We start from the raw sequence: 19214 nt of genomic DNA on the forward strand, positions 1-19214 counted from the left end.
TCTTTAGCTCTCTGAAGATACACTGTTGAAGGTATTATGGGACCCAGTCCTATCCTGTTCCCTTTGTCTTTGCTTCCTGGCTCAGGCTATGTCACTTAGTCCTGTCATGAGGAGCTGCCTCACTATAGGCTCAAAACAATTGGGCCAACCAATCATGGAATGAGATCTCTGCAACCAAGAGCCAAAAATAAACCTTTTCTCTTTATAAATTATTTACCTCAGATATTTTGTTATAGTGACAGAAAGCTGACTAACACAAGCTCTAAAGGGAGCCTTTTTTTTTTTAGAGGTTTCAGTGTCCAAAGATTATTACAGCTCATGTACTAAAGAGGATGAGCTAGAAAGATGGGATAATAGATAGAGTCAGATGTGCAAAGTTTACACGGCAGCTCATGAGTAAAAGCAAAATTTGATCATAGGAGGAAAGTGCCACAGCTGAGTGGTAATCAAGAACATTGTAGTTGGGATGGTCAGGGAACTGAGAGGGCTCAGGCATGGAAGGATCACCTACACATGCATTGTCATGACTTAAGACTGGAGTCAGGGCAGAAATTTTCAGAGAACCAGGAGCACAGGCCACTGAAAAAAAAAGAGAATGAGCCAAAAGACAGTGACAGTAAGGGGTTGACTATGTAACCTGATGCATGAGGGTCATGGCTGGGAGATTTCAAGATGAGAGGAGAGAAGGGGCTGCAACTGGCGATAAGGAGCAAGAAGGACACCTGTACCACCTCCAGGACCAAGAGTACAGGACCATGGGGGGAGACAGCCACCACGTGACATGGTACCAGGCTGAGCAAAGTCTAAGGGAAGCCAGGTTTCTGTGGGAGCCAAAGAGTGCAGGGAACACCAGGGAAGATGGCAGGCCATAGGCATTTTGCTGATAATGGACTCTGAACTCCAGAGTACACAGCAGAAGATTACTGGGAGTCAGAGAAGAGTGGGGAAAAGGGATAGAACAGGACATTCTGGAGCTGCCAGAAGATCTGAAAGCCCAGGAAGAGGGGCCACTTGGATGTCTGGATTTCTTCAGCTATTGCCAAACACCAGGATAAAGGGCCCAATTCTGGAGCACTGAGGCAGATGGCAGGGGAGAGGCAGGAGGGCTGGCAGTTTACAGGGGCATGGGATCCTCTTCTGCCTTGAGGGAGGAGGAGAATCTCACTCAGAATGGTCTGCTCCATGCTGCCCATCCTCTCCATTGAGAAAACGGCTTCTGAGAAGCAGGGTCACACCAACCATGGTCCCCTATTCACCCCAGATGACAGAGGGAAAAGACCTAGGTGGGGAGGTCCCAGCCTTCATTCAAGCCTTCCTACTGACCCTGTATAATACGGCAAGTTGACCATGACTAAGAAGCTCTCACATTCATACATGTGTATTCATCAGCTTTTTGTCACTGTGACAAAACACCTGAAAACAACAACTCAAAGGTAGAAAGATTTACTTAGGCTCATGCTTCCTAGGTTTTGGTCGGTAATCATCCAGATCCATTACTTTAGGCCTGAGAGGATATATCTTGTACCCAGCCCCACTCCTTCCTTGAAGTTTTCCTCTGCCACCCTCTTCCCTCAATAATCTACTTCCTTCAACCAGGCCCCACCTCCTTTAAAAACATTTTTTTTTTAATTTTTGTTAGTATGTGTTTGTAGTACATGATGATTACATCCATTGTGGAGAATTGATAGATGTACATAACACATCTCAATTCTTTTTTTTCCCTTTCCTTTCTAACCCTCTTTTTTGCCAGCATCAGATTCATTTATTTATAAATCATTATAAAATTAATTATCATACACACAGATTAGCAGACAGACTAACAGGCCAAAAAAACCCCACATAAGACAATAATACTAAACCAAGGTACACTTTTAGATACATTGTCTATGCTGGATTACAATAACTTTTTTCCTCCCCTTTTTCCTATTGTCTTTTACTTTGTACTTTATTTGTATATGGAGTGTCTCATATGAAAGAGATCATTCAATATTTACACTTACGTGTCTGATTTACCTCACAACATTATGGTCTCAAAATGCATCTGTTTTTCTAATGACTCAAGTTAATCCATCTTTATGGCAGAGTAGTACCTTTTCTTTATCCATTCATTTGTTGATGGCCCTATAGGCAGCTTCCAAGGTTTAGCCATTAGGAATGGTGCTGCCATAAACATGGGTATGCATACATCACTGTGGTATGATGTCTTTAACTCTTTGGGGAACATACCTAGAAGGGGAATACTTGGGTCAAATAAAATTTCTATTTTTAGTTTTTTTGAAGAATCGCCATACTGATTCCCATAGTGGTTGTACCAGCTAACACTCCTACCAACAATTAAGAAGGATTCCTGGGGCTGGGGATTTAGCTCAGTGGTTCTGGCGCCTGCCTCACAAGTGCAAGGTCCTGAGTTCAATCCCCGGTACCAAAAAAAAAAAGAAGAAGGGCTCCTTCCCACACCTTTCCCCACAGCTCCTCCAGTATTTTTTATTGGTTGATTTCTTTTTTTCTTTCGATCGAACTGGGGACCTTGCGCTTGTGAGACAGGCACCAGAACCACTGAGCTAAATCCCTGGCCAAAGGTTGATTTCTTGATGATGTCCATTCTTTCTGGAGTGAGGTGGAATCTCAGTGTTGTTTTAATTTGCATTTCTCAAATGGCCAGTGATGCTGAACATTTTTTCATGTATTTATTGGCCATTTGTACTTTTTTATCTGGGAAATATCTATTCATTTCAGATACCAAATTTTTACTGTTTTTTTTTTAATTTAGGAGGCCTAATTTATTGAGTTCTTTATATATTCTAGATTTTAGTCATTTGTCTGAGAAGTAGCTGGCAAAATTTTTTCCCCATTCTGTAGGTTGTCTCTTCACTCTGTTGGTGATTTCCTTTGCAGCACAGAAGCTTTTTAATTTTATGTGTCCCAGTTGTTGATTCTTGGTATTATTTCTTGTGCAACAGGGGTTCTGTGCAGAAAGTCCTTGGCTATGCCTATGTCTTCAAAAGTTTTACCTCTTTGTCTTCCAGCAGATTAAGTGTTTCTGCTTTAATATTTAGATTTTTGTTCCATTTTGATTTTAGTTTAGTGCATGGTGAGAGATATGGGTCTAGGTTCAATCTTCAGCTTTTGGAAAGCCAATTTGCCCAGGGCCATTTGTTAAAGAGGCTATCTTTCCTCCAGCAAAAGTATTTGGCCCTATTGTCGAAGATAAGGTAGCCAAGTGTGCCTAGAGTTATTTCTGCATCCTCTATTGATCCACAAGTCTGCTTGTTTGTTTGTTTTTGTTGGAGGGGTATTTGTTTTTGTTTTTGCTAATATCATGCTGTTTTTATCACCATAGCTTTGTAGTATAACTTGAAGTCCAGGATTGTGTTCCCTGTCTTGCCTTTGTTGCCCAGAATTGCTTTTGCTATTCTAGGTCTCTTCTGGTTCCATATTGAATTGTAGGATTGTTTTCTCTAGTTCTGTGAGGAATGGTACAGATATTTTGATTGGGATTGTGTTAAATCTGTATAAAAGCTTTGAAAGTATGGCCATTTTGACTATATTGGTTCTGCCTATCCAGGAATAAAGATCTTTCCCTTCTCTGATGTCTTCTTCAATCTCCTTTATCAGAGTATGTTGTAGTCAGGGTTTCACAAGGGAAATAGATTTAATACAGGACACATAATTGATAGGATTATCTTATAATAGTCACCCAAAAAGTCAAATGCAAAGGAGTGCAAGAGATCTAGCCACACACTAGAGACTCAAAGAATCCAGCCAAGGGCCTGGATCCTGCAGCAATGTCCTGTACAAGTCCACCTGAAGGCCTAAAGTCCAAGGCAATGTCCTTCATGAGTCCAGCCAGAGGCTTAGAGCCCATGGCAATGTCTCGTACTTATCCATATCAAGGTTGTGCTCCTGGAAGGCCCAAAGGCCAATGGTGGAAGCCAGAAAACCTGCCACAGTGGGGTGAAGGATTTGTGCTACCAGGCTGAGGGATCTGCACTGGAGCCAGGAAGTGATGCTCATGGTGAAGATCAGAGCTCCCCTGACAAGAACAGCAGCCATTCCCAGTGACAGTGAGGACCCAAGCTCTCCTCTGACAAGAACAGGAAAACCAACTGCAGCAAGCTTCTCCTAGAAAATCAACAGCCCTCAATCTTCCCCTCCAGTTCTCTTTTTATGCCATTGGCAACAATCCTCAGGTGGGTCTACCATGCCCAACCACGCTGATTCAGTTCAGCTGGACGTTCCAACTTAGCCATTAGTTAATCCACCACAGAGTACTACGCTTTTCATTGTACAGGTCTTTCACTTTTTTGGTTAGGTTAATTCCTAAGTATTTCGTTTTTCTTGACACTGTTGTGAAAAGTATTATTTCCCTAATTTCTCTTTCAGTGAGTTTGTTGTTAATGTACAGGAACATTATTGATTTCTGAGTGTCGACTTTATATCCTGCTGTGCTACTGAATTTAGTTATTAATTCTAGGAGTCTTGGAGTTTTGGGAGTCTTCTATGTAAAGGATCATTTCACCTACAAATAAGGATAATTTAACTTCTTCCTTCTCTCTCTCTCTCTCTCTCTCTCTCTCTCTCTCTATCTCTCATACTGGGAATCGAACTCAGGGCCTTGCACTTGCCAGGTAGGTGCTGTACAGCTGAGCTACGTACTTGGCCCCTCATATCTCTTTTATTTCTAGCTCTTGTCTAATTGCTCTGTCTAATGTTTTGAGAACTATGTTGAACAGGAGTGGTGATAGCAGACATCCTTGCCTTGTTATTGATATTAGAGAGAAAGCTTTCAGCTTCTCTCCATTTAGTATGATGTTGGCTTTGTCATAGATGGCTTTTATCAGATTGAGATGAAGACTTTCTATACCTATTTTCTTCAGAGGTTTTTTTTTATCATGGATGAGTGTTAGATGTTGACAAATGCTGTTTCTGAATCTATTGAGATGATTCTGTGATTTTTGTCCTTGTTTCTGTTTCTGTGATGTATTACATTTATTGATTTGCCTATGTTGAACCATCCTATATCCCTAGAATGAATCCTACTTGGTCATGGTGTACTGTCTTTTTGATGATTTGCTACATTCTCTTTGCCAGTATCCCACCTCCTAACAGTGCATTCAGTAGGAGTTCATCAATGGATGAATCCCCGATGAACAGAGCACACCATGATCCATTCGTCTTCCAAAAACCCCACCTCTGAACACAGGAGCCTTTGGGAGGCCATTCTGATCCAACCATAACACACTGCTAAGTGCTTTCCATATGAGATCTCCAATCCTGTGTCATTCCACAGTATCTCCCCTTCTCACAGAGGAAGAACCTAAGACCAAGAAGGAATAGGGCAGGGCAGCCACACAGAGGAGACAGTCTGGCACAGTGGCTGGAGTGCCAGTTTAACTGCTGGAATCCCTGGACTGTATCCCAGCTACCATGTGCTACCACATAATCCAAGTTAATCTCTCTGTGACCTGGTTTTCTCATTTGCAAAGCAGAAATGATGTTGACTTCTTATGTGTGCTGTGAGGAGTGAATGACTAACCTGTGAATGTGTTTCTCTGATGTTAGCTCCAGTGAGAGCCACGTGACCAAAAGCCAGGCCACCTCTGGACTTCTCTGTCACATGAGCCAAGGAACGCTCGCTCTTTGTGGGATGTGCCAGTTGAAATGAATTTGCGACCAAAATTTCTGACCCCAATTCTATTTTGATCTCCATTAGGTAGATGAGGAAGCTGAAAATCAGAGAGGTTTAAGGTGGTTGCTCAAGATACACAGGTAAGGTTGGATATAGTTCTGTTTGACCTGCCAGCCTTCCTACCAAGCACCTTAAAACAAAAACAGCCTTCCTGCCCTGCACTCAAAGCCCATGTGCTTGGGACCCTCGATTCTTGTTAGCAGAATGTCCACTTTCCAAGGGGGCTCCACAAAGGCAAGGACTGGACATCTGGGAGAAAAGAGGGACCGGTTTGGCAGCCTCCTGTCCTTGGGCTCATTCCTTGTTTAATTGATCAAAGACCATGCTTGGGAGGATTCTTCTGTACATGGTTCAGTGACCCAGATCCCAAGTCTGTGGTTGCTGGAACGTAGCAAACAGAGGATAGGTGGAGAAATATTCTCAGAAGATGCATGTGGTTTCCAAGCCTTCAGTATCCAGGGTAGCCTGAACAAAAAAGGCAAAACCCTTGCGGGTTAATCTTGAGAAAGCCAGAAGATGACAGGTTGCACACCCACATTCTCCCTACCACCTCTGCCTTTTTTCCTGTATTTGCTGATTTGTTCCTCTACTTTTCTTCTCCCTTTTCTACCTTCTTTCCATAATTAGAATGTTTACAAGAAATATACACAGCTGAAATAACACCAGATGTCATGACCTGGTAAATCACAAACTAGAACAGGAAATAAAACTAAGGAGTGGGGATGAACTGTTTACCACGTGCCAGATGTGGTATTTCACAGTTGTTATGGTTGAGCTCCCTGGTGGCCAAAGCAAAAATGGGAAGCAGAATCAATTTTGTAATTCAGAAACTTTTATAAATTAATTTTGTAGTATCTGAGTAGTGTGGACAAACACTACTGCCATCTGAGGAATCCAAAAGTTTTTTTTCTAGCCCTTGGCCCTTAGAGGAAAATTTCAGATATATAGATGATGCTGTCATGTATAGTGTCCCTGGCCACATCTCTGAGTGTGAATGCAGTAACAGGTTTCAGAACATTATTTCTTGGAGTATTCTTTGAAGAAAGCCACCAGACAGATGCAAAATATGATTGAATGAGAACCTTTAGAAAGCAGAGTAAAATACAACTTCATAATGGTATAGCTCAATCCAACAGCATTTTCCAAACCGTGTTTCTCAGAACTCCCATAATCACATATAGCATGAATAAGTGTTGTATAAGAAAAGGGTTCCAGGACTGGTGGTGTATCTCAATGGTAGAGTGTGTGCTTAGTATGTACAAGGCCATGGTTGAATCCCCAGCTCCACCAAAAGGTGGAGGAGTTGTTTCAACGGGCAAATAAGTTAAAGATGAAGTCAGGACTACACAAAATCAAAGAAATGTTTTGTTTCTCTTTTATAACTGCAGCCAAGTTCTGAGGAGGACAGTGGCAGGAATTCTGGGACAAGAGTATGAGCGAAGACTTGCAGCAGCCCAGGGTGAAGAGAGTAGTGTGGAGCAACAGGGCAGCTGGCTGGGACCTGGCTCTCTGCTGCCACTAGTGTGTGGCATAAGAATGAGCCGGCCATGCACGGGGGGGCCAGGGATGGGTCAGACCATTTGATTTCATGACTTTGAGGCTCCCTGCTTCTTCCCCCATGAACTTGATGTAGGACTGAAAGCTCAGATCAGCAATACCTTCCTTAGGTTACAGGTCTATGGTTATCTGCACTGTGTGTTTTCTGGGGAGACCCCTCACCATCCCTGGCTCCAGCCTCCCCAGTTGCAGCTGGTGTGAAGACCCACCCCATTTCAGGCTGTGCATCTCAGCCTTGAGTCCATATAACACACACCCCCAACCCCAGGCTGCGAGAAGCCTCAGGATGGAAGAGACTGCATTTCAAAGGGAAAAAATAGTTTAATTCCAAATTAACGAGTTTATAGCTATACAGCAATTAAAACAAGTAAGTATGTTTTCTTTGGAGATTTGGAAGGATTCTTTTATGTTTCAGGACTTTTAAAATTACAGCAGATGCAAACATAACGCGGAGTTGAAAGTGAAACCTAGATGAATGAGACATTTTTAGTCTCGAGACATTCTGTACCTTCCCTGGGATAGTAGGTTTGTTTCAAGCTCTGCCCAGACCCTGCCCGCAGTCACTTCTCTTTGAGAAACTGGGTGACCAGATTGCTAAAGTGTCTTATCGCATCTCTAGGAAAGATCCATTACACCCGGGTCAGTTACAACCAAGGCGCATAAATTACTGAGCATTCCCTGCTGCGGGCTGGGGAAGGTGGTGCTTAAGTCATCTTCCATAATTTCCTCAACTGTTATTGTCTCCATTTTATCAAATTTAAAACTGAGCTTCTATGAAGTTGAAACTCTCCAGATTTCCAACTACAGTGTTGGTACAGATGATAATTAAGGCAAGGCACCTTAAGAAACAAAGCCCAAGTGCCCATCAGCTTGAAACTGGATAAAGAAGACGTGTTTTTTTTATAAAATGGAGTACTACTCAGCCATAAAGAGCGAGAAACTAGAGTCATTTATAGCTAAATGGATGCACATTGAGGCCATACTCTTAAGTGAAATAAATAGGACACACACGTGTAAATACCAAATAGTTTCTCTAGTGTGAGAAACTGAAAGTGTAAATAAGGATGAAAATGATTAAGACGAATAATTGATAATTTGAAATAGGAAAAGGTCTAAAGCTGTAGGGGTGGAGGGAGAGGATGGGGAAAGGAAAGAAGGGAAAGGAAAAATTATGAGAAAAGAAAAAAATGGAAATGAAATCTATGTAAATAGGGAAGGGTGGAGGGGGTGAAAGGTGCACAGGTAATGGGGAAAAAAATAAGAACCAAGATACATCATGTACAGGTACAAACACCCAATGATAAATATAAACGTATTGTGTACCTAAAATGTACCAATAAAGGAATTTAAAAAAATGCCAGGGATTTAGCTCAGTGGTTCCACTGCCTGCCTCGCAAGTGCAAGGACCCGAGTTCGATCCCTGGTACCAAAAAAAAAAAAAGAATAAAAAAAAATAGAAACAAAGCTGTCCCCAAGCCAAGGTGACAGGATGACAACATGAAGGAACCCACTGTGAACAGTGGTAATTTCTCAGAGGTGGTAGTAAAAGGAACACATTCTACTTTCTTTATATTTCTATTGTCCCTGGGTTGTTACAACCAATATGTTTGCTTACTGGTGATTTCCCAACAATACCAAAAAGTTGTTCTTTAGACTCTAACCCCAAATAACTTCCTTTGGTCTGATTTTAGTCTCCCCCAACTACCTTGTGATACTTTAGATTCCCATTGAGCTGGCAGGCAGACAAGGAAGACATGGGCCACACGACTTTATTGGGTTGTCCTCCTGATTTTTGATATCTTATTACAAATAAATATAGCTGGGCATGGTTTTTCCCTCCTAACTCCAACCCCTTCTAGGGTTTCTAGGGTCTAGCAAACAGAAAAGAACAATAATATATAGGGCCAGTTAGAGTGGGGGAAAAATAAACAGTGTCTTTTAGCATAGTAACATACAGACATTAGGTCACTCTTGGCAGTGTACAAAGTCTGGTTGTCTTATCAATATTTGACCCTATCAGAGAGCCAGTAAAGGCTTGTTTTCTCCATCCACTTCTGTGTTGGTAAAAGGTCTTTTGTGTGCAATGAGAGAAATTCAATTTGAACTCACTTACTAATAAAACAAGGCCCTGGGTTCGATCCCCAGCACCACAAAATACATACATACATACATGCATATGAACGGGGGCATTTTTATGAATTAATATAACTGAAAAATCCACAGATAGATGCTAGGGTCAGGCAAGGCTAGATTTAGGTGTCCAAATAATGTCATTAAGACTTTTTCTTGGGGCTGGGGATTTAGCTCAGTGGTGCTGACTGACGCCTGCCTTCCAAGCATAAAGTACTGAGTTCGATCCCCAGTTCCAAAAAAAAAGACTCTCTTTTTTCATCTTTCCTTTACCCTAAACTTACTCTTGGGCATGTTTTCTACACACTGTGGTCCTGGCAACTCCAGAGTTCCACCCTCAGGCTTGAAAACCCAGCAGAAACACTTTTCCTCCCAAGTTCTAACAGAAGTCTCAGAGTTGAACCTCATAGGCTGGGCTTAGATCAGGTGCCTATGGCTGAACCAATCGCTGCAGCCAGTAAGATGGAATCTGCTGATTGCTGATTGGTCCACCCTGAATAACATTCCATCAGTTCCCCACTCCCAGACACCAGAGTGAAAGATCAACTCCAAAAGAATCACACCAAGTGGCAGTGGGGAGCAGTGGTTGCTCAATGTGAAAACCACAAAGGGGAAGTGGATGCTGGCACTGATGCCCAGTGTTAGATCCAGTGTCCCTTCAGCTTGATATGAGGGGAAAGGTGACAGAAATAACTGACTGGCCAGCTAAAGGTTGAGAAGAAATGGGAGGTGGGCAGGAGGGGGGCCTGGATTCCTGAGGCAGAGTCACAGGGGGAGAAGTGGAGCCAGAATTACTCTACAAGGGAGGGCACCTCTGCCAGGCTGGCAGTGCCTGCCCCTTTCAGGCCACTGAATGACTCTCATCCTGTGACACAAACAGCAGGGGACCCCTCAGCACGTCCTCCTGGATTTGTGTGGCTGTTCTAAGGCATTTGTGAGGGAGTGGACATGCCACAACACCCTTGTCCCACTCAGAGCAAGACAAAGGGGACATGTTTTCTAATTGCCGTGTTGCTTCTGTCTGCCACCCCACGTGAGTCCTGACAGCCCAAGCTAGCTGTCAGAGGCCAGTTACATCTGCACAAACTAAGGAAGCTGAGTTCCACAAGACTGGGAACCAGACCTTGGACACCGATGGGTCCTGCCCCTACAGCAGGCCCCTTGGCAAGCAGCCAGCGGGCCTACCCTGCCCACACCCTGCCCACGCTTCCAAGCCTTCCTTATGGGGCCAGGCTCCAGGGAATCACAAGTGAGGACCCAGGGAATGGGGTTCACTTGGAGTGGGCCCAATAAATAGCAACTGTTTTCACAATGGCTGAGAATACAGCTGCATGCCAAGGGCACCAAAAAAAGGCACCATTATCAGGTACTTGCATGTGGCAGGATCCCAGTGAGATGTTCATGAATCAGTAACTATTAATACAGCTGTTGTGAACACAAGGAACTGAACAAGGCAGCAGGTACTAAGGACCTGGGGTAGCTTTTACTTTTGTTTCTCTATTTAGCCTGGCTTTCTCACCATCTACTCTGATCATTTCTCACCACTTCTCTCTTTTTCACAAGGCCCCCTGCTTGCCAATGTGCTCAAAAGACAAGCAAATTGTTTCTTGCTCATCCTGATACCCAAAAGGTTTTGTCTGAGCCCTGTCTGTAGAGTCATTTCTCAAAGTAGAGTCCTCTGTTCCACCTACTTCAGAATCATAAGAATGTTTGTTAACTGCACAGATGTTTAAATCCCATCCTGACTTGCCAGATGCTCCGGGTTTGAGGCCTAGAAATGTGCATTTTACAAGGTGGAACGGAAGCTTGAAGGGAGTTTGTGACCATATCTCACAACTCACGTAAGCAAGCACACTTGGAGGAGCTGGCCCAGACAGGAAAGTCCTGATTCATTAGGCCCCGCCCCCTTTGGCCCTTCTATCAGGCAATTCAAAGTCTCCAGGCCCCAGAGAGTTACTGATTAACCCTCGGTTTCAAGTAAAGAAATAATAATAAGCGAAGGGACAACAGAAGCCAAAACAGAAGCTGGGGAGCCCTGGGAGAGTGGTGCCTGACAGCTGTTGACAGCAGGCAGTCAGCGAATGTGGAAAGGAGGCTTGAAGCGTCCAGCACAGGGTCAGTATCCACCCAGGTCCTGGCAGCGCTGGCTGACACTCCCCGTCCACGTCCAGGAGCTGAGCAGCTCTGTTCCGCTGGCTCTGTGCCCAGGATGTCCTGCACCGAGTCCCCACAGCAGCCCCAGCCTACTGCAGCAGGAGCCACCACCATTGCTTTGGGACCCACTGATCATCACCAAGGCTCTGCAGAGGGCGACCTGGAGTGCCTGGTGTGCCGAGAGCCCTACAACTATGTCCGGTCACCCAAGCTACTATGTTGCCAGCACAGCTTCTGTGCCGTCTGCCTGAAGCTCCTACTGTGTGTGCAAGAAGACACCTGGTCCATCACCTGCCCACTGTGCCGGAAGGTCACTGCCGTCCCTGGGGGCCTCATCTGCAGCCTGCGAGACCAGGAAGTGGTGATGGGACGGTTGGTCTTGCCGTGCCTGGAGGTGCAGCTCTGTCCTCAGGGACTGGAGGGTTCTGCTACTTCAACAGCGCAGCACCCCAGTTTGGCAGGAGAGGATGAGCAGGACATGGTGACTGTGAACCAGGTGGCAGCCCGGCGCCTGGCCGTGCACCTGCTCCTGCTGGTCCTGCTCATTGTCCTCATCTTGCCCTTCATCTATCCAGGCGTCATCCAGTGGGTGCTGGCCTTCATTATCATTCTGGCCTTGCTGATGTCCACCTTGTTCTGCTATTACTCACACAACCAGGGCAGCTGCTGGCCCTGCTCCACGACTCACTTCTGCGGAGAACAGAAACACAGCCAGATCGCTTCCATTGCCTGAGAGCCCCAGGACCCTGTGGCCCAGCAGCCCCTGTGCTTCTTGGGGCCCTGACTTTCACAACCCACAGGGTAAGGGACAGTGAGCTCATCCTGGCTCCTCTGAGACTCCATGCCAGCTGGACTTGCAACCCACAGCCAGAATGGCTGTGCTGGGTCAAGAACTCTGTGCTTGGGCAGTGGGCTGACACCTACCCTTGGTGTGGCACAGCCAGATGTGAAGGGTGTGGGGAGGAGGTTCAAATGACTTGAACTCTATAGGGGGGCTTCTCATTCCTCTTAATGTGATGCTCCTAGCTCTGTATATAACTTGAAAGTATTGTAATATCGACCTTGCAGAACATATAGAACTCCTCTTTTGCAATTGGTGTGGCTGGTTTTATCTTGATTTGGGTTAGTTTGATACTTCGTATTAGGGGCAGTTTGTGCACATTTTAGCTATTACAAGTTTTCCTTCCTGGGAAGCACACTCCCATGCTTTTCTGACATTCCTCACTGTGCCTATTCCAACCTCGCCACAAGTCCTTTGGTTGGGGTCTCCTATGGATCAATCCCCGGGTGGGAGGGAGAGAGGTTGTATGGAGGGATGGTACTTCCAGTGCTGCAGAGAAGCCCATATTTAGCAGGCAGAGTTGGGGGGTAGAGGGAGAGTTGGGTCTGGGAATTGTTCTTAGCATCTGCACTGGGATTCCCAGCTCTGTGCCATGAGGCCCTGGCTTCACACAGAATCTCAGGATTACAGACTGACCCCCCACCCCCAGCACAGTGGGTTCATGCCCATCTGATGCCACAGGGTCACACCATAGATCAAAATCTTTATGGAAGGTGCTGTCTTTGTTACTGCAGCTCATGCCCCATTTGAACTTTTGTCATAAAGATAAGAAGCCTCATAAAAGCAACAGTCCTCACCAATAACCTCACCTTTCTGCCTCACTCTGACAGTCACAGTCATCAGAAAGGCCCTGGTGTCTTCTCTTGGGAACCGTTTTTGCTTTCTCAAATAGGAAAGGCATCTGCAGAAGGCAATGACTTCCCGTGGGTGCTGGAATCAGAGCTCAGTCAGGGCTGGATGTGGACACACAGGGGAGCAGAGAGTAAGAGGTGACACATTATTTCCTTTCAAGGGCCTTGTAATTGGGAACAGACTTGGAACCTCAGTGGGGCTCACCATGCTCTGTCCTTCCCTTCCAGTGAATTCCTGTTCATCCTCCTTTCTCCTGGAAGGTGTAAGCTGCATCCTAGACAGTGCATGGTGATGGTGCCTTTGCTGGGAGAGACGAGAGACCTCTGCTCGTGGAGCAGGCCTGAACCTAGCTCAGTGGTGTGGGTTGCTGAATTTCACACCCTCACTGCCTCTCTGAGCTGCATTTTCCCCCAGTGGAGGCCAGATTGCATTATTCTTAAAATCCCAAGAAGTCCCAAGAGCTGAGGGCATTGGCAGGCCACAGGACCACAGACACGGGTTGCACCCACTTTGGATTCACACAAACAGAAATCTAAATATACCAATGCAAGTTACTGTTCCTTAAGTTTGGTTCCTTTTTTTTTTTTTCTTACAAGGTACTTGCCAGGCAACTCCAGGTGCTGGGGTAGGGGAGTGGGTGTGCAGGGACCCATGCTTTAATCCAGGCCACTTGGGTCTGAAGGACATCCTGTCCCCCTGGATGAGCAGACAAAGAGTACTGCTAGCATCTCCTGAGCTCACCTGGGGCATGTGCCACTTGGGATGACTGCCAGTCTGATAGGAAAAGAACATTCCCTCCACACCCACTCCTCCAGTCCCATTCTATCTAGTTCCTGCACCCTTCACCAAGACAGAAACCTCCACCAAGGAGGCTTCACATGCTAATGACAACACCATTTCTACCATAATGGTGGGTGCATGTTGATCCAATAATTAATGGTGCCCAGCTTTACCCTAACTGATGGATATGCCTCATCTAGCCGATCTTCACAATGAGTTTATGAAATAGAGGCCTTTACTGTCCCTCTCTTCCCACAGAAGTGACTTGCCTAAGGCTGCATGGCTAGGCAATGCCAGAGCTCCCTCAGGAATTATCCCAGGGCTCTTCCTATCCCATCATGTGGCCTCTTTTGAGGGCAGCCGTAGAATAGGGAGAACCTAAACGGCATTCCCAAACCTCTGGTGGATTCCACAGAGAACAAGAAACACATTTCAAGAGCCTCTCCAAATTCCAGTGGTCAGGTTCTCAGAGAGGTCAGGGAATTTTAGAACTTGGACTAAAGAAACGAAAGGAAAATGATTAAAAGTAGGATGGTTCTCCTGAAGATTTTCACCACCCAGTGCTACCCTCCCCACAGGGAACCAAGCTGGCAGGAACAGTGGCAACCCAGCTTTGAGACCCCACCTGCCCCATCCTAGTCCTTTAACAAGTTCCCTCTCTGCCCTGAACCTCACCCTGTGAAGAACAGAAAGGCCCTAGAATAGTGAGTCTCCTGGTATCATTTCTGGTACCTGGTATCCCCAGCCAATGTGCTCTCTGTTTCCTTGGCCAAACGTGTTCTGACACTGCTGTCCCCACCCCCTTCGAAGCCTAGCTGGTCCCAGCCACCTTCTGGCCTCTGGCAGCATGGGACAGAGAATGGCAGAGGTTGGTACCAGCCCAGGCTTCTCTAGATGGGGGCAGAGGAAACTGGAAGTGCTGCAGAAGGATGTGAGGCCCAGGGTTCAAGGCCAAGATCTGGAGAACTTCTGTGAGCCTTAGTCTGCTGCCTGTAAAGTGGGGAGGGCAGTACCCACCTCCAGGGGCCTCCCTTGGGATACCAGGTGCTCCTAGATTAGTATTAATGCCATCATTGACCCCTTGGGGGAATGGGTCTCTTGAGGTCTGTTTAGTGTGACAGCCAGCAGGGCTCAGCCTCAATGGTGGGGTAGAGAACCCAGCTCAGGGTGTAGAGAGAGTGCTATCCAGAGCACAGAAATCTGGTAAAGTTTCTGCTTCGTCCTAAAGTTGGAGAGGAATTGGGGTTACTGGGGACAAATTCCATCCGCATCATACCTATCCCTACTAAGTGGCCTTAAAGACAGCCCCAACTGGCTGGAATTCCAGCCTTACCTCTTACAAGTCACCTACTCTCTGAGTCTTGGGTTTTTCTCCATGAAACAGGTTCCAGCCAGGTGGAGCGGTACATGCTATAATTCTAGAGCTCTGAAAGGCTGAGGCAGAAGGATTGCAAGTTCAAGCCCAGCCTGGGCAATTAGTGACTTAGCAAGGCCCTGTCTTCAAAGTGAAAAAATAAAATAAAATTAAATTTAAAAGGCTGGGATTATAGCTCAGTATGAAGACCTTGGTTTCAACCCCTAGTACTGCCAGAAAAGCATCTCACAGGCCACTGGGGGAGTAGGTAAAAGCATCCCATGGTTGAGCACCTAAGCTCTTAAGGAGGTAAAGACAGAAGCAAGGAGACAGGGAAAAAGAGCAAGGCTTGAGTTCTAGAACGCTCTAGCAGAAATGCTATGAACAGACTCACTTACTTAAACCCGGGCACTAGGATTGACCTCCTCCCTTATCAATAGCGTTCTCACAGTAATATAAAAATTACAATAATTGCTGACATTATTTGACTACACAATGCAAGTGCATTGCATGTCTCATCACGTACGCTGTAAGGTAGGAACTATTATTATCCACAATTATCAAGAAGGCGCAGAGAGGTTAAGTAACTTGCCCAGAATCACACAGTAAGTTGGAGGTGAGGCCAAGGAGAAACTGCAGAGGTCTAACACCAAAGTTAGAGCTTTGAGTCACTTTGCTGTACCCAATGAAACATTCTTGGTGCATTGTAAGTACTTAAGGTATGTATTCCCCTACTCCTAAGAGTGAGGAATTACAAGGAGCTGCAATCTCTCATTTGGCTATAGCTTTCCGGCTTAGTGGGCCCTGGAGCAGAGGGTTGTGGGTGCCTGCATGTCCCGTCCCCCACTGCCCCTTCCTTACCTCATCTTACAGCCCCAATTCATGGCAGGGCCCCTGTTCATGATTGGAACCCTTGTCGAATAACTGAAGTTTCAACCTTTTCTAGAACAGTAAGTTCTTTATCCATGGCAGAGCAGAGCATTTCTGGGAATGAAGGAAGGAATTTCTCCAGCACTTGGGAACAGCATAGAATACAGCTGCCCAGGCCTGTTCTTATGAACCGGATCTATCGGCAGCTGTTCTTACAAACTTTATCTTCTTTTCTGCGTCTCTTTGTTGCCAGTCAGCCTGGGGTTCTTTTGCTTGATTCAGATGGAAATCATGAATGGGCAAAGTGAAGCTCTGCTACAGTCTCAATGTCACCAGATAATGCCTCATGCCAACAGTTGACACAGCCCGCCTCTGGTCACTGCTGGTGCCGATCATCACCATCTGGTGTGCTAGGCACCGGAGGTTGACTCCACCAGGTGCTGGTCTCCATTGGCTGGTGGTTTCTGGAGTCCCTGGTGTTCACATCTATTGATATCCATCCCTCAGGTTCATATGTTTAGGTTTGCTGGCTCGCCACTGACCATATCAAAGGAGGTCACATATTTTGGTAAAAATGAAAAAAAGGATTTATTCAAAGCTAGCTCCAAGAAGATGGAGGGGTCCATTTGTCTCAAACTGCCATCTCCTCTGCATATACTTTTACTTTTTTTAGTCTGAGGAGAAGAAGTGTTGGTTGTGTGCTTGGAGAAAGATGTTTGGAGATATTACTTATCCCTACGAGGAAAAATATTCAACTTTTCAAGTTCTATTTTGCAGTGCTGTTTACACTATTAGTGTTTATTGCTCTTTCTTTTGAAAAGACCGCACAGTCTCTCATGTCTCTCCTAAGAATCCCAAGTAGACTTACACTTCTTGGAGTGTACTACTTGGAGCCCACACTACCCAAGAGAAAAATCACAAGCAGGTTTACAGGAACAGCCAAATAAAGTGAATCTTTATTTTAACAGGGCCTGTGTCGGGTCAGTTAGCGGCAGGGCTGAAAGCAGGGAATCTTCTGGAAGGCTTCCTGTGAGTGTTGGACATGCAAATAAGGGGCCTAGATCCCTCCCTTCCTGATCTTAGCCCCTCCCTTCAAAAAGCCAACCATATGTCTATCTGTCAGGAATGGGGAGGGGCGCCACACTGACTATCTGGCCGAATTCATGTTGGGATGGAGTGGTGGCCTGATAACCAAGGAGAACATTGCTAGATAGCCAAAAGGGACCTCCAAACAAATGGTCCTAGTCCTTTGGGAGACAAGGGGGAAACAAAGGGAAGCAAAGGGGAGGGACAGGCAGCTGCTGGCCAAGTCATGTCCCCTCTCCAACTAGCACGAGAAAAATGAGAATCAGGCATTTTTTATGTGTCTCATCTTGAAACCTCTTCTATTAAAGTAGAGGGGTGTTGTCTCTGGGGCCAGTAGAGAATTTTCTGAAGAATTCAAAACACTAGGATGTAGAATCCATCCATTCACTTATTCAACATGATCATGAAGGCAGTGATCGGGGTGACGTATCTAGAAGCTAAGGAGTGTCAGAGAGTGCCAGAAACCAAGAGAGAGTCCTAGAACAGCCTCTCAGCCCCCTGCAGTCACCAACCCTAGTGATACCTTGATCTCAGACTTCTACTCTCTAGACTGGGTACATTTCTGTTGGTGTGGCACCTTGCTGCGGCAGTCCCAGGACACCAGTACGGCACTACTCTGTGCTTGTGTTTGCTCTGCGCCCATTAAGATGGAAGACTTTAAGTTCAGCTAAATGACTTGCCCATGATGCTACAGCAGACACATAGCAACGTCAAGTTTAACAACAAGCTTGATTGATTTTCAAATTGCCAGTCGAAGTGAGGCCTGTCAGTTTGTCACTCCTGTCCCACCTGTCCATGAGCATGAGTGTCATATCCTTTAATATCTAGCTCTCTTTAAATACCATATAATTTTTTTTCCTTAAATTCTTTTATTGGTACATTTTAGGTATACAACACATTTACATTTCTCTTTGGGAACTTGTACCTTTACATGATGCATCTTGGTTCTTTTTTTCTCCCGCTATTCCTACCCCTCCCTTCACCCCCTCCACCCTTCCCTATATACAAAGACTTTATTTCCATTTTTTCCATTTCTCATCATTTTTCCTTTCCCTTCTTTCCTTTTCCCTGCCCCTCCCACTACCACTACCCTTTGGACCTTTTCTTCTTATTTTGCATTTTCGATTATTCATTCTAATCATTGATACACCATATAATTTAATATATAATACAACTCTCTTTAAATGAGCTAATACCCCAAGAATTCCAATGAATCCTCTGCTGGAAGTCAAATGGAACAGCTCTCAGAGGCAGAACATGAGCACCTGACTCCCAAGGGAAGACCTGAGGAACAGCCCGGCAAGGCTGGGGAAGGACATGGGGATTGGGTGGGCCCTGGAGCAATGGTTTGGTCTGGAAGTTAGGAAAAATGGGAAGAATGGGGCATTCCAGAAGCAGGAACAGTGGAGAAAAGCAAGGAGGCTGGAAAATAAACAGAATATTTGGAGCAGAGGGTGAACCTTTCAGTCGGAATTTGTCAAGAGGAGCAGGGCCTGACTCTGAGGGTCCTGTATGCCAGATAGGTTAATCTTGATTATCAACTTGATTAGCTTGAAATACACCTAGGAGAGTACTAAAGCACATCTGAGTGGGTCATGTGAGCCTGACCTTGGATACTATATCTGGTTGCTGGCCCCTTCTCTAGGGCTCTTCCTTGTTCTCACTGCTTCCTGTCCTGTCCATGAGGTGAAAAACTTTCCTCTTCTGTGTCCTTTGGCCATGATGTTACTGCCTCCAAGCCAACCAGCCATGAACTGGAACCTCTGAACCCATGAGCCAATGTAAACTTTTCCTCTTTGAGTCGTCAATTGTTTTGTTCACAGTGATAAAAGCCAACTAGTACAGGAAGTCCACTGTGCATGTGGAGAACATGGTGTAGGTATGCTCAGAGTTCCCTGGGT

General features: G+C 45.5%; 1 protein-coding gene across 1 annotated transcript; it reads left to right on the forward strand.

The window, feature by feature from the left end:
* The first annotated feature begins 11375 nt into the window (after nt 1-11375).
* Rnf186 (ring finger protein 186) lies at nt 11376-15175 on the forward strand. Its single transcript, XM_087215681.1, has one exon. The coding sequence runs from the start codon at nt 11586-11588 to the stop codon at nt 12261-12263; it is 678 nt and encodes a 225-aa protein (XP_087071807.1). The 5' UTR covers nt 11376-11585; the 3' UTR covers nt 12264-15175.
* The last annotated feature ends 4039 nt before the right edge of the window (nt 15176-19214 follow it).

This window comes from Heterocephalus glaber, unplaced genomic scaffold, assembly GCF_053883595.1.
Source record: "Heterocephalus glaber isolate CG9 unplaced genomic scaffold, H.glaber_assembly_v1.0 deba00001452, whole genome shotgun sequence".
NCBI lineage: Eukaryota > Metazoa > Chordata > Mammalia > Rodentia > Bathyergidae > Heterocephalus > Heterocephalus glaber.

Bases quoted from the DNA above. Each gene is read 5' to 3' on its own strand.
- Rnf186 (XM_087215681.1), top strand. From the start codon at position 11,586: ATGTCCTGCACCGAGTCCCCACAGCAGCCCCAGCCTACTGCAGCAGGA.